General features: G+C 38.4%; 1 protein-coding gene across 1 annotated transcript in view; it reads left to right on the top strand.

Moving 5' to 3' along the window:
* Positions 1-13,694, top strand: part of brinp3a.2 (bone morphogenetic protein/retinoic acid inducible neural-specific 3a, tandem duplicate 2) — a 62,569-nt gene that overhangs the window by 12,647 nt on the left and 36,228 nt on the right. The window contains exon 2 of the mRNA XM_003453541.4: positions 1,497-1,865. Coding sequence (XP_003453589.1) covers positions 1,645-1,865 — 221 coding nt within the window. The 5' untranslated portion in view covers positions 1,497-1,644. The remainder of the gene's footprint in view (positions 1-1,496; positions 1,866-13,694) is intronic.

The raw sequence follows: 13,694 nt of genomic DNA, 5'->3' as shown, positions 1-13,694 counted from the left end.
GTGTTGCGGTGTGACAGTAACGTGTTCGAGTATGACGGGGATAGTTTTAAAAACAGCAGCAAAGCAATTATTCACCAAGTTAAAGAGATGAATTCATAATTAGAATCATGCCAGTTTAGACGTTTTTATTCCTGGTGAAACTTCTACATCCGAATATTTCTGCAAATCGCAGTGCCAGACTGCAATAGAAGTGTGTAAAATTAGTAATCAAGTCTGCAAAACTTTGCAGTTTTTGCTCATATTATTTTCTTTTGGATGGAAATCCTAACTCACATGAAGCAGTGAACGCAGCGAATTGTAACAAAAGTGAAATACACTTTTTTTGGGCGGGGGGCTAAATGGTTTTGTGTCTCTCTAAAGTAAGATGGATTCACGGCACATTATTGCAGGGTCTTTATGCTTGAAAATACTGAAATTTTGGGGGTAAACTCTATGTTATTGCTTTCTCATCATGCTCCAGAAAAATTATTTCTCTTTTTGTGTGTAAAGTAGGGCTATAATTAATGATTGGGTTTGTTTAATTATTGGCAATCTCTTTTTTTTTGTGCGTTTGCATTATCAAAGAAATCATGTACCACAATGTCTGAAAAAACCTGTAAAACACAGAATGAATATTTTGTAGCTGCTTTTGATTTTAGGTTTATTTTGTTGACCGTTTTAAAAATAGCATGACACTTTGAAGTCCCTTGTTTTGTACAGTTTTTCATAGTCTGATGTTTTCAGTATTTTCAGATATATTGCAGACATTTTAACAGTTTGCTGTAAAAAATGCATAATTATTATACAGTAATGTTCATTTTTTTCGCTTTAAGACAGCAAACTGCTGTTACATTTAAATTCAGATTTCATTGAGAGATGCTGTAATGCTTCCTTCGGTTTAGGCTTTGGTTGCTGTGGATCAGTGATGTGTTTTCCTGAGCTTCTGGGACTGTGAGAAGGTTTGAACTAGAACTGGGACACCATGATAGAGGCTTTAGTGGTTACTTCCATTAGGCCAGGTTTCATAATCTTCCATACCAAAAGAAAATGCTTAAATGGGGCACAGGTGTAGACATTTTACAGTAAAACAATGAAGCAACAGTATAATGGCAACCAAACAGTTGACAGTATTCTACTGCAAATCTTATATTCTATACATCACAGTGCATCATTTCTTTTACAGCAAGAAACTGTTTTTATAGATTACAGTAAACACACTGTAAAATTACTTGTCATTATTTTACAGTAAAGTAACATGAAATTTTACTGAAGCAACACCATTAAAGCAGCAGGCGCTCACAAGCTTAAATTAGCAGGTGTCATTTTTACATTTATCAGTTCATATGACACAAGTTCCACATAATAAACCTGATTCAAACAGCATTGCCACACAGAGCTGTTCAACATATTCTGAGGTTTTTGTCTTGTTTATTTCTTTCTTTATAGCCGAGTTTCTTCCTTGCTGGTTGTGGGTGTTTGTTTGTTTGCTGAACTGTGTGTTTGTGCTTTTGCTTTAGGTGTTCGGGGGGCATTGAGGCGATGCAGGTCCCTCGGTCATCCCAGTGGAGGAGCCAGCTAATGACAAGTATCTTTGGCTGCTGAACGCCCCCCACCACCACCACCATCACCACCACCCTCATCCCTCCTACCCTCCATCCATCTCTGATGGCTCTATGGGGCGTCGTCAGCCTCAGCCTTCACTGCTGGGTGTGTTTATGGTCCAGTGTAACAGCAACAGCAACATCAGCCAGCCTCCCAAATGACAAACCCGGGGGACCCCTGGACTGGCTCCTGTCTGATAAGGGGCCCTTCCACCACTCCCCAGAGTACATCGACTTTGTGGAAAAGAACCGGCAAGGTTTCTCCACCAGATACAAGATATACAGGTGAGTTGTGACTGCAGCATGAGGAGATGCTTTTACACTGTATTTACTACTGCCAAATCGCTACCCTATTATATGCATGACAGATCTCACAGCAGTCGCAGCAAATAGTCTCTGTGGTTGTCCTTTGAAAGATCAGCTGTGTGTAAATAAGGCCACATGATATCGATGTTAATGTGTTTACATTTTGAGGTTAGTCACAGTCTCAGCATTTTGTTAACTCCAGGCATCTGTGTACAGTCAGTATGCACATGCCAAACACTTTAACCGCTAACAGAGAAAGGCTGACACCAAAATTCTTTAGCTTGAGAGTATATTGCACCTATTATTACAATTTAAAAGTCTTAAAATATATAAAAACAATCAGCTTATTTTGATTCCATGCAGTTAGCAACCAACAATCTAGCAAAAGACACAGTTACAGTTGACAATATTGTGTGGCCTATGCATTGGTTTGACTGTTCAAAGAAAGAGACATTAGCAGTGACTATGTCCTGTAGGTACCACCGGGCGATTATCAGTCTGCTGTTGCATATTTTGTGGTGTGTAATAAGAAAGATTTACACATGTATTCTTCATAATTAATGTGAAATGTGAATTTCGGCAACCTCAGAGCTAAATGAAAGTCCTTTACTGACCCACATAAAGCACTGTAGTGAAAATGATAATGCTTGCAATGAAATGAAGCCGCTTCATGTAAATGAAATGATGGAGATGAGGAAGGAAAGGAGTAAACTTTTATCCGCCACGGTTGGAAAAGCTTTTAAAAGCATGCTCGTACATCTGTTGTAGAATACATGTAAGGGGCAAGTCAAAGTTAAAGAGAAAGATATTGCAGGGGGATTTTATTCTGAAAATACACGTTTCAGGGTACCAAGGGTTTTTAGGACATCTTCCATTCCCTGTTTTCTATTTTTGCAACGTGTATGGCAGGAGAGAAAATTCAACATAACTGTAGAGCATTGGGTAGGCAGTATGCTTTATGAAATCCCTGTTCATGGCTCTTTAATACACAGACTGTATTATTTGGCCTGCATTGTCATGCATTAGAGCATCCTCACAGCACAGTGCTCACAGGATAATTGACACGCCTAGACAGAATCATGATGTATTACATGCACGCACGCTGCTATCAGCTGGTTCTATATCACATTCTGCTGCTCTCCAAACCCTCGGGGAGTCACCTGATCAGGTGGTCAAATGAGATCTGTTGATTAGCACTGTAAAAGAAGAAAGATTTGCCATGACAGCACAGTCAGAGCTCTTGCCACGCGACCAAATTAGTGGAGATTGTGTCATGAATCATATCCGTCGTCGTTTAGGAGGATGTTGTCCAGGCTTCTGGAAATGGACAGACGGGATTCCTGTCGTCTACGGATCGTTGTAAGGATGCTTTATGGCTTCTGTGATCGGTTGCTGTGTTGGAGCTTTTTAATATTTCCTTTCCCGGCAAAAGGCAGTGGTCCGCTGGAGCTGAGCTGCATGGGCGGCAAGATTAATAGTCTTATCATGTGGCCAAGTGATTAGTGAGCTCTTAGTACTTATTACTCTGCATTATCACAGAATCCCTGGAGAGGCTTCTGTCAGCTGCAAGGTTGTGTTTGAGGCCCTCTAGATTACTACAATGCGGCATTGATTAATAGTGATTATATTAAAAGGAAAAACCAACCTAAAAAGTAAATAGCCTGTAAATCTTCCCTAATTGAATTCACTTGGATTCAGTCCCATTTGATTTCAGTAACCGACACAGACATGGGCGGATACAGCTGCGTGTTTTTGTTCTAGCAAAAAAAAAAAAAACTTTCTTTTCAGTCCCAGTGTTGGGGGGTGAAGTGTAGTGATGAGTTTGGGCACACACACCTGGAGCTAGCTCATAAAAAATTCAGGGATGATTGTTTTATTAAAGAAATGTGGGCCCGCTGCAGTTTTCTCCCAAGGGGGTCAAACCCCATGGTTATGCCCCTGTTGTGTTACAAATGTCCTTAAATTTCCAGTCGGGCTATTTCTGTACTACAAGAACAGATAGCTATGCACTGTTATGGTAATCACTGACCCTTTTTTGGCCTGCGAAAGATTAAATGATTCCTACTTACTACTCCTTAACCAAAAGATAGCGAGCACATCTTCAAAGACTGATGTTTGCTTCTATTTAAATAAAAGGGACCTAAATAGGTGTGGTGTTGATTGGTTGGTTGGTTTTGATTCAGCTTTTTTATTAGTAATTGAGCTGGGTGTTTCCTCAAAAGTTACAATCCTGTCAAAAAATTTAAATTACATTTAAACAGAATACAATTATTGAAATTTCATGAAGCCATATTTTATTCATTATAGAACACTGAAAATTTATTAAGTGCTTTCACTGAGAAAATGCACCATTTAAGAAATAATAAGCGTAACATCTCAGAAAGGTTGGGTTATGGCAACAAAAAATTGAAACAGTAAACGGTATAGGTCAGTAACATGATTGGGGGTAAAAGGAGCATCTTAGTGAGACAGTTTCTCAGACGTAAAGATGGGCAGAGGTTCAACAATGTGCAAAAATCTCCCTAAAGACTGTTGTTTAAAAAAAAAGGGGGTTGCTACACAGTGGCAAACATGGTCCTGTCCCAACCTTTTGAGACATGCTCCTGCCATCACGTTCATGATCTTATTTTATTTTTCAATTCTATTTTTTTCACACTGTCACTAAAACATGTTTTTATTTACATTTTACACAATGTTTTTGGAACTCTGGCTGTATATGTTATATATACTAATATATATATATGCTATATATATGTATATATATACATATATACACACACGTATATATATACACATGTATGTGTATATATATATATATATATATATATATATATATATATATATATATATATATATATATATATATATTATATATATATATATATATATATATATATATATATACACATGTATGTATATATATATATATATATATATATATATGTATATATATATATATATATATATATATATATCATAACTGCTCAGCTTTATCTTGCTACCCCATTAGTGTTTGTTGTGGAAGTTGCTGAGCTGAAGCTCTGGTCAACCTACACCGCCTTGACACTTGAATGCATTTAAATGACTTTTGTGTGGAGATAAATATTCCTGGCTTATCTAACACAAATCTTGCAGTACCTCTCAAGATGAGATGAGCCCAAAGGTGCTTTTACTGTAATATTTGTCACTACAAGCAAATTAGCTTTCAGTTCAATCATTATCTGCTGCCTATTATCATTATTATTAGTAGTATTAGCAGATAAAACCAACTGATTCCTTAAAGCATATTATATTATAGCTGTGTGTATTCAACGCTCATTGTTTTAAGAATTCCACTTAATTCCAGATAAAATCCTTTGTGCTGTATGAAGTGATTTGGGAGCCATTAAAACTGCTTTGCAGTAAGCTTGCCATCTCACCCCCGGTATGAAAAACATTTTTTTTTATATTCTGTAATATACTCAGTGATATGTGAAGTGATTTTGGTGACCCCATAGTGTGCAGATTAAATAATATTGTTGTTCCTCCTTTTTTTTTGGTGTGGGATTTTGTAGATATGACTTGGTCTGCATTGAGCGACCTTTGCTATTTGTCTAGGTAGTAGGACGCTTCACTTTGATGAACGTTTGTACTTTATTAAATGTCACATGTAACTCGTCTGTCTGCCTATGCAGAGAGCAGTTCTGCACATGCCCTTTAAATTGGGTTGTGGTGGGTTACCAGGTTTTGTGACAGATGAGTTCAAAGTATACATATTATGTGGAGTGTGTTAGATTAGAAAGATTAGCTGGCAATTACACACACACACAAAATAGAATTCGACTTAAGTTATGAAAGTAATAACAGATAGTTTTGAAATAATAGCGAAACTCTGGAAACAAAGGTGTTGGCAAGTATTATCAGAGCATTATGTATGCTGTGATTACTGATTGAATCCCAGTGTTAAAAGATCCATTCCTTAGTCTCTTCCTCAAAACAAGGACTTTAGCTTATTAATTTATGCATAGAGTAACATCAAAACTACCATAAACATCTCTCTTACTCCATAAAATAAAATGTAGCAAATAAATACATCCAAGAATATAAACTGCTTGAGTGCATCTCTCTTACATACACAAACACAAACATGCCACATGTGGAGGTTGGCTGACAAAAGACAGGTGGAGTAAAATAGCAGCATCAACATCACCGACTTACCGGCATGTTATGTTACAGTAAGCAATAGACCGAACACCAAGAGCTGGAGTGAGAGAGAGAGAGAGAGAGAAATGCATTGTCATCATAGGATGATTTCAGGCGTGTCAACTCACTTGACTTGAAATTTGCTGTTAAATCAAAAACTTTTGCAACAGAAAATAAAGTTGCTGGTGTAGCCTGAAAATCCTGACTGCTGACTTTTCTGCTAGCTTCCATCAATCCTGTGTTAGCTGTTCTTCTAGTATGCTGTATGCTACTGCTAACAGGTAGGGGCCCTTAGATTGGTTTGTGCATGAGTCCGGATTGGACCAACATTTGATCCAAAGATGTGTGTCCATATTACGCATAGGTTTCCTGTACGTGACGAGGACCAAGATGTTTGACTAAAGCGGAAGAAGATAATAAATGGACAGGATTTTTGTTCCTAATAACTACAGTAGAAAAAGGTTTTAGTTAACCATTTTAACAGTGAGTGAGCAGTATGAGGCTGCTGAGTTTAACACTAAACAGGTGATGTCAGTTAAGTTAACAGTGTTCACCAGGTGGTTGACAATTTATAGTTACATACCCAGCTTATTATACCAGCTGGGTGCCTGATGACCAGTAGAGTGTATGTATTCTATTCTGTTCTATTTTATTATTATTATTTTATTTCATTCTTACTATTGAGCTGGATGACCTTCCTGAATCTTCATTTTCTAGCATTTCTCCCCCTTCGGTGTGGGTTATTCCACATTTATTCACTCCAAATGACACCCTGATTCCCTTGCTGTGGATCCTGGTGATGTGAATCAGTGAGTTAATTTTTTTAGTCACTCTTGACTTGACTTGATGTCACCAATGTACAGGTGGTGGCTGATCATCATTCCACTTATAAATATATCCACTGTTTGTGATGAGCTGGCTTAGAGGATTAAGGCCTATGCAGAACAGCAGTGGGGACAGTGCATCACTTTGGTCTTCTTTGCACTTGGTGATGACTTGTGCAACTGACTTGGAGTTGGTCTACAGCTCCTCTCCTTTAACACTGAGTTGCTGATGAAGGTAATGGTCATCTGTGACACTCCCCATGTGCATTAATAAGCCTTGGTCACCCATGAACATGTCACTGGTCACTGTTCCTTCTTTGGATCACTTTTGATAGATACTGACCACTGCAGACCAGGAATGCCCCACAAGAGCTGCCATTTTGGAGATTCTCTGAGCCAGTCGTCTGGCCATCATGCTTTTGCTTTCGTCAAAGTTGCCCAAATTCGTATGCTTGCCCAGTTTTCCTGCTTCTAACACATCAACTTTCTTATATTTCAGCTGTGATAGACTTATGACTCTATGGGTCTGTTCCTGTGCTGCCATAATCAGAGCCTCTGTGCTGTCCTTTAAGTGGGCCTTTTCTAGCCACTGGCAGGATTTCTTGATGTCAGCCCCTTCCTCTATTTGTTGATCGTACATCCCAGGTGCATCAGTCACTCAGTCTGTCTTCAACTAGCTTGGGCATTCTTGAAGCAGCTCATCTCGGGGTGGGGGGCATCTTCCTGATCTATTTTTTCGGATTGTTGATTGTCACGCTGACACTCATTAAACCTTGCACTCTTCTTTCTGTTGCTCATAGAGCCTCAGGGTGCTGGACTTTCTGTGGCCTGCTTGTTATTCCAGCAAGGTATCTGATGACTGGTAGGGTGTATGTATTGCTGGCTTGGATCTTATTCTTATTGTTGAGATGGCTTACCTTTTACAGGTGTTTTGCTGACTGACCTTCTTGTGTCTTTATCATGGTTCCCATTGGCCTGTGGGATATCAGGTACTTTCCTGTTTGTCTCCTATTCTGCCATCTGGCAACTCCAACTCAATCCCAGTCCGGATCACCTTCCTTCTCTTTCGTCTGTCTTTCTGTCTGCTGCTCTCCCTTTATATGTATGTGTGTGTTTATGTGTTTTTGTTTTATATCAGAGATGAGATGTAACGGGACTCAAACCTTTCAAAAACCTCAACTCTTGAGTGGTCAATCCACAGACAATTTTCCCAAATGTCTCATGGATCATCAAGACGTTTTTGGCTACTGTGAAATTAACCTTTGTTGTTCATATAGGCTTAGACAGATTTAGAAAGCTTTTTTCTTTTCCCTAATAAGTGAATCATCATTTAAAAATTGCATTTTTTGGTTATTATGGGTATCTTTGTCTAATATAAAAGGGGCAATCTGAAACATGTAAATGTGATGTGTTAAAAGATCAAACCTTTTAAAATAAACTCCAGTCTTTCAACATGCTGAAGTCAATTTAGTCTACCACTCCTAAAGCTGCTGTCAACATAGATATTGAAGTCATCAACAACACATAATTGCTTCACACTTCAAATTAAGGACACATAATTAAACTACTACAACCATTTTCAGTGGAATTAATTACAGCACAGATAGCATCAATGTGTCTTTGAGCGCCACTGTATATTAACGAATAGTGGACTAAAACAATGGGGTTCTTCTAATTATTCCTAATTTATTTATTCAACATGCCAGAGTACTTATGATGCACCCATTCTTTGTGTTCAACTTGATCACAACAAAGCGGCTTACGGTTTGATATAAGAGGCACTTCAGCTACAATGAACAACAGCAGAGTTCCTAAACCACAAGGGAGTCTGCAGGTGCTCTGAAGAGGGTTGAGGTGAGTGTTTTAGAGCAAACTCCCTCAGCGCTGCTTCTCAACATCCCACTGCTACATTCTAACTGATGTTCTCTGTCTTATCTCCTCTCCTGAAATCCCCTTAGAGATTTTGACAACTCCAAGGTCTCCCATGAGGTAAATAATCTGGTAAAAGAGCCATAATAAATAGTAGGTTTTTTTTAAGACTCTTCCCTTTGGCTGTTTTTGGAAAAAGTATTGCTCTTTTAGCACTTGGTTGTTTTGGAAGTGAAAAAAAAGCCATTTCACAATTATTTAAATCAGTAAAGATCATGAAAGTATTAAAGAGCTAATGATTCCCCTGTAAATGGACAAAATGCAGGCTCATTGGCTGTAATTTTTTTTCTCATTGTCATTGTCGTTCCTTTAGTGGCATCATGACTTTGACGTTTACAGTTTCGAGTGAAATATCTCTGCGACTTACAGTTGGCTTGTCAGATTTTTTATTCAGATTGCTTGGTTTCAGCCGCAGTTTGTTTTAGGCTAATTTGCAATGAACACACAGCACTGTTGCACTTGACATGCGTTACACCTGCTAAATAGAAACGTAGGTTATTAGCATCAGCGCTGACATTACCATTTAGCTCAAAGCACTGTGAGAACAGCACAGCCTCACCCAACCATTGCAGGCACAGCATCAGACTGTAAGTCCTGTTGAAATAAATTCACCCTGTTTTTTTTTTTTTTTGATATGTCACATTAAGGTTATGTTTTCTTGGATGCATTTAAAAAATTATAGAAGATAGTGTGACAAAAGCTTTAAATCAAGACCTCAATGAATCATTCCTGACTTTCAAGAGCCACAGTAGGTTCATATATATTTATACAATAATCACAATACAACACTGTCTCACCTGTTTCTCTTTTGAATATTGCAAAATGTCCTCTATCATGTGAGGAGCTTTCACCAGTAAGTGTTTTTGACCACTGTGCTACATTCGTAAGTAAATCTGGCTTTCGCTTGTGTTTGTTGCCAGTGATAATTTTTGACAGTCCTTTTTTAGTTGAAAGACACGCTGCTTAGCGCCGACTGCAGGGCAGAGGTGATTGAAAGTGACAATATTATTTTCTGGTGTGCTCTTCCACATGTGTAGTTCAGATTTCTGCTAAATCCTAATAAATGCTCAATGACAGGAGAAGATGAATTACCAGAATCGGTGGTTCGAGTTACAGTGTTTGAGCTGGCTCAGCAGTGATGGAGTAATGAATTCACACCGCGTTATGCCTCTACTCAATTTCCCACTTTTCTTACTGATTGAATTTGAAAGAATTTTTAACAAGTTCTGCAAAGGAAATGAAAGAGGCTTTGTGTTTTTGTGGGTGTGCAAGTGTGTGTGATTGTGTGCTTTGGGGATTCACTGGAGAGCATCCCCACTGCTTCCAATGCAAACACAATGTGGGCCTTCTGCCTTAGCCACCTGTTCATGGCAAACACTGCCAAGAGGAAAGCTGCCAAATTCACCAGGGTGAAGGTAGGAGTGCTGACATGCATTTGGCCTTACTCTGAACCTCTTGCGTCTAGAAAATCCATGTGGTTATTTTTTGTGTTTTAAGATTTCAATAAAATTACAATTTAACTGTGAAAAATTGATTATGTTGATTAAAGGTTGTAAAACCATTTAAACTCATGAAAAAAGCACACCTTTCTTAAATCCTAAAGATTTATGTTTCAGGACAATAAAAATAGTCTGGTCCTTTTGGCAGCTTCCTGGTCTGGAGCATTCAGGTGTTTGTTAGCTCAATGTCACGGACGAAAGCAATTGTCGCTGACCATCAAGGCGAGGGATATAGGATCATTTTCAAACAGTTGGAAGTCCATTATTCTATAGAGAGGAAGATTATCCAGAAGTGGGAAACTTTCAAAACAGTTGGCAATCTTCCCAGAAGTCGACATTCTAGCAAATTCACCCCAAGGTCAGACTTTATAATGCTCAGAGAAACTGCAAAAACCCAAGAGCTACATCTCAGACTCTGCAGGCCTCAGTTAGCATGTTCAATGTTAAAGTTTATGACAGTGATATTAGAACAAGACTGAACAAGTATGGCTCGGAAAGGTTGCCAGGAGAAAGCCTCTTCTTACTAAAAAGCCTCTTCTTACTAAAAAGCCTCTTCTTACTAAAAAGCCTCTTCTTACTAAAAAGCCTCTTCTTACTGGCAGCACAGCTTATGTTAAGTTGTTAACAAACCACAAGACTTCTAGAACAATGTCCTTTGAAAAGATGAGATAAAAGTTGAGCTGTTTTGCTAAAATTCACAGTATAACATTTGACGAAAACCAAACACCACATGACCTTGGCACCTTTCAGTCATTGGGTCAACAGTGTAAACCAAAATATTCGGTAGTCTAGTGTAATACGAGGTCAACTCTCTGATAGCTAAAGCTATCAGCTATCAGCTTGCTTGAAAAAAAGCAAACCTACAATAGAATGACTGAAAAAGAAAATATTGAAGGTGCTGCAATGGTCAAAGTCCAGACCTGAAACTGATTGAAATGCTGTGGCTGTTTCTTAAGAGAGCTGTGCATAAATAAATGCTTGCAAACCTCAAAAAACCTAAGACTGTAAAGATGAGTGGCCCAAAATTACTCCACAATACTGTGAGAGACTGATAAAGTCATATGGGAACGTTATTGCAGTTATTAGTTATTATTATTAGACCTAATGCTGCTGAAGGTGCGTCTATAAGCTATTAAATGATGGGGTATATTAAGCTTCACACAATGCTTCTGGATTTAGGCTTAGTTTTTTTTTTTTGTGAAGTAATGACATGTTGTGATATGTCATGTTAGGTTGTTCATCTCAGGTTGTATTTACCTAATTGTAAGGCCTGGTAGGGATGATATTGAACTGCAGTTTTATGTAGTTGATATTTTACATTTTTGCGTTCTTTTTAAGTCTGCGGTGATTTAGAAGTTGGAGTGCAATCATCCCTCTAATTTGTAGTTGAGCAGTACAAATTTAACAACACATGGAAGTATTTTAGTTAGTAAAAGTACATCAGTTGTTGAGTCCATTATATTTATCCAGCACTGCAGAGTAGAGTGTATGTTTATGAACTCAAAATATCATTTTGGATTGCCAACAATCATCAAATATCCTCACACAAAGACAAAAAAAAAAAATATCAACAAAAACAGAAATGTACACATGCCCTGAGAAAAAACACTTTAATTATTCCACTCTCCCACTCAGTGGAGATAAAAGAAAGAATAATATTCATATGAAGGCACAGTAATAATGATTCTTCTAGTTTAAACAGCTAGTAGCTGAAGGGACAAAAGATCTCAAGTATTGGTTAACTGTACCCCCTGTAGGCATGCATATCCTGCATGCTGATTAAAGTAAAAGAAATATCATGTGCAAAGGCAGTAGTGGCTTCTATAAAGTCACCTTAGTGGCTTTAACCCCAACACGATGGTCAGAAACATTCAGATCAGTGCCAGTGATCTTCTGACAGACTCACTGCTCACTGTCCATTTTGTTAACCATACTAAGGCAACAAACAAGTACAAAGGTTAAGACGGATTCAGTGAACGTGTCTTTTCTTGTGTTGGAACCTCTCAGCCTTATTGGAAAAAAAGCTGTGATTTGTCTGTTTGCATGTGAGATTTGATACTGACATTAAAGTTGAGTTTGTTAGTACAGCCATCAAATTACAGCGTACTATCTGAAAGATTCTTTTAGAAATCCACAGCCATTTCCTACACTCAACTCTTAAGCAACCCACAGCCTTTCCACAGCAGCTAACAATATCATCTACAACAATATCATCCCCGAAGATCTACGGTATCCACACGAACATCAGAATGCAGAGATGGTCCAGCTGACAAAGGACCTTTTTGGGTTTGAAAAGAAGAAAAAAATCAACAACTTTAACAACTTGGCAGTAATGGTGTTAAGAGAGTTGAAACTGATGAAACTGATGTACCCCAGCGAAAAGAAGAAATGAAATTGATAATAATAATGACTTAGCTGGGTGTAGAGAGGACTGCAGCCCCTAAAATCAACTCTGTGGTGAAACCCATTTCATTTTATCCTTTCCCTGAAGGATGAACCATTTGGCCTATTGGGGGTTTAAGATAAGACAGGCCTAGCTTATCACAGTCAACGATAACTGAAGAAACGAACGACAGCGGGGGATTTTCGAATACTCTTCCTGTACCTGTAACTCCCCCCGCCTCCCCCCCCTCCCTTTCTATTTCTCTTTTTTCGGTCCCACAGAACGTGCTGTGGCTTTGAAGTAGTGCTTTCACACTGCAAAGTGGAACTCAAGAGACATAGTGTCCCATTTGAAGAGGTCATTTATTTGTACGGCATGAAATGAGGTGAAGATTAATAGCTACACTAGATATATCTGAGCAAGAGATTAGTCAAAGCCTTTGTCTGAATACTACAGTGTCAGCAAAAAGGTCAACTGGTACCACATATCCATTTAACATCATTATGTTTACTTCGCACACTGCCCTCAATTTCTGCTTAATTTTGTGTGAATCAGTCTTGCTTTATAGTTCTATAACAGAAAATGAAAATGATATGAGTTGTTTATAATCTGTGTCACCAGCTTGCTCTAACTTTTGTATGCAGCAGACTGAGTTCTTGGCGATTTACTCTTTATATCATTTAAACATCTGTGTGTTGGAGCTTTCCTCATTACTCCTGGTTTAATGTGATATATACCCTTTCAAAAGGCCACACTCCCTCCATCCATCATCTGCAGCCAAGGTTGTTCAACCCATTCTGATTACAGCAGTCAAGCTTTTACTCAGAAGACAGAAAAGTGCAACATTTGACTGATTGGACAATGCAGCTCACAAACATTTACTAAATGTTTGTTATTTCCTGCCACACAGTGAAGTCTGACAAAAATAATCCATCACTCGGGACAGTCGTATTCATTTCTGCACGGCTCATTTGTGCTTTTGATGCTCACG

The sequence above is a fragment of the Oreochromis niloticus genome, linkage group LG17 (assembly GCF_001858045.2).
Source record: "Oreochromis niloticus isolate F11D_XX linkage group LG17, O_niloticus_UMD_NMBU, whole genome shotgun sequence".
Lineage (NCBI taxonomy): Eukaryota > Metazoa > Chordata > Actinopteri > Cichliformes > Cichlidae > Oreochromis > Oreochromis niloticus.
This window is presented reverse-complemented; position numbering and strand designations above follow the sequence as displayed.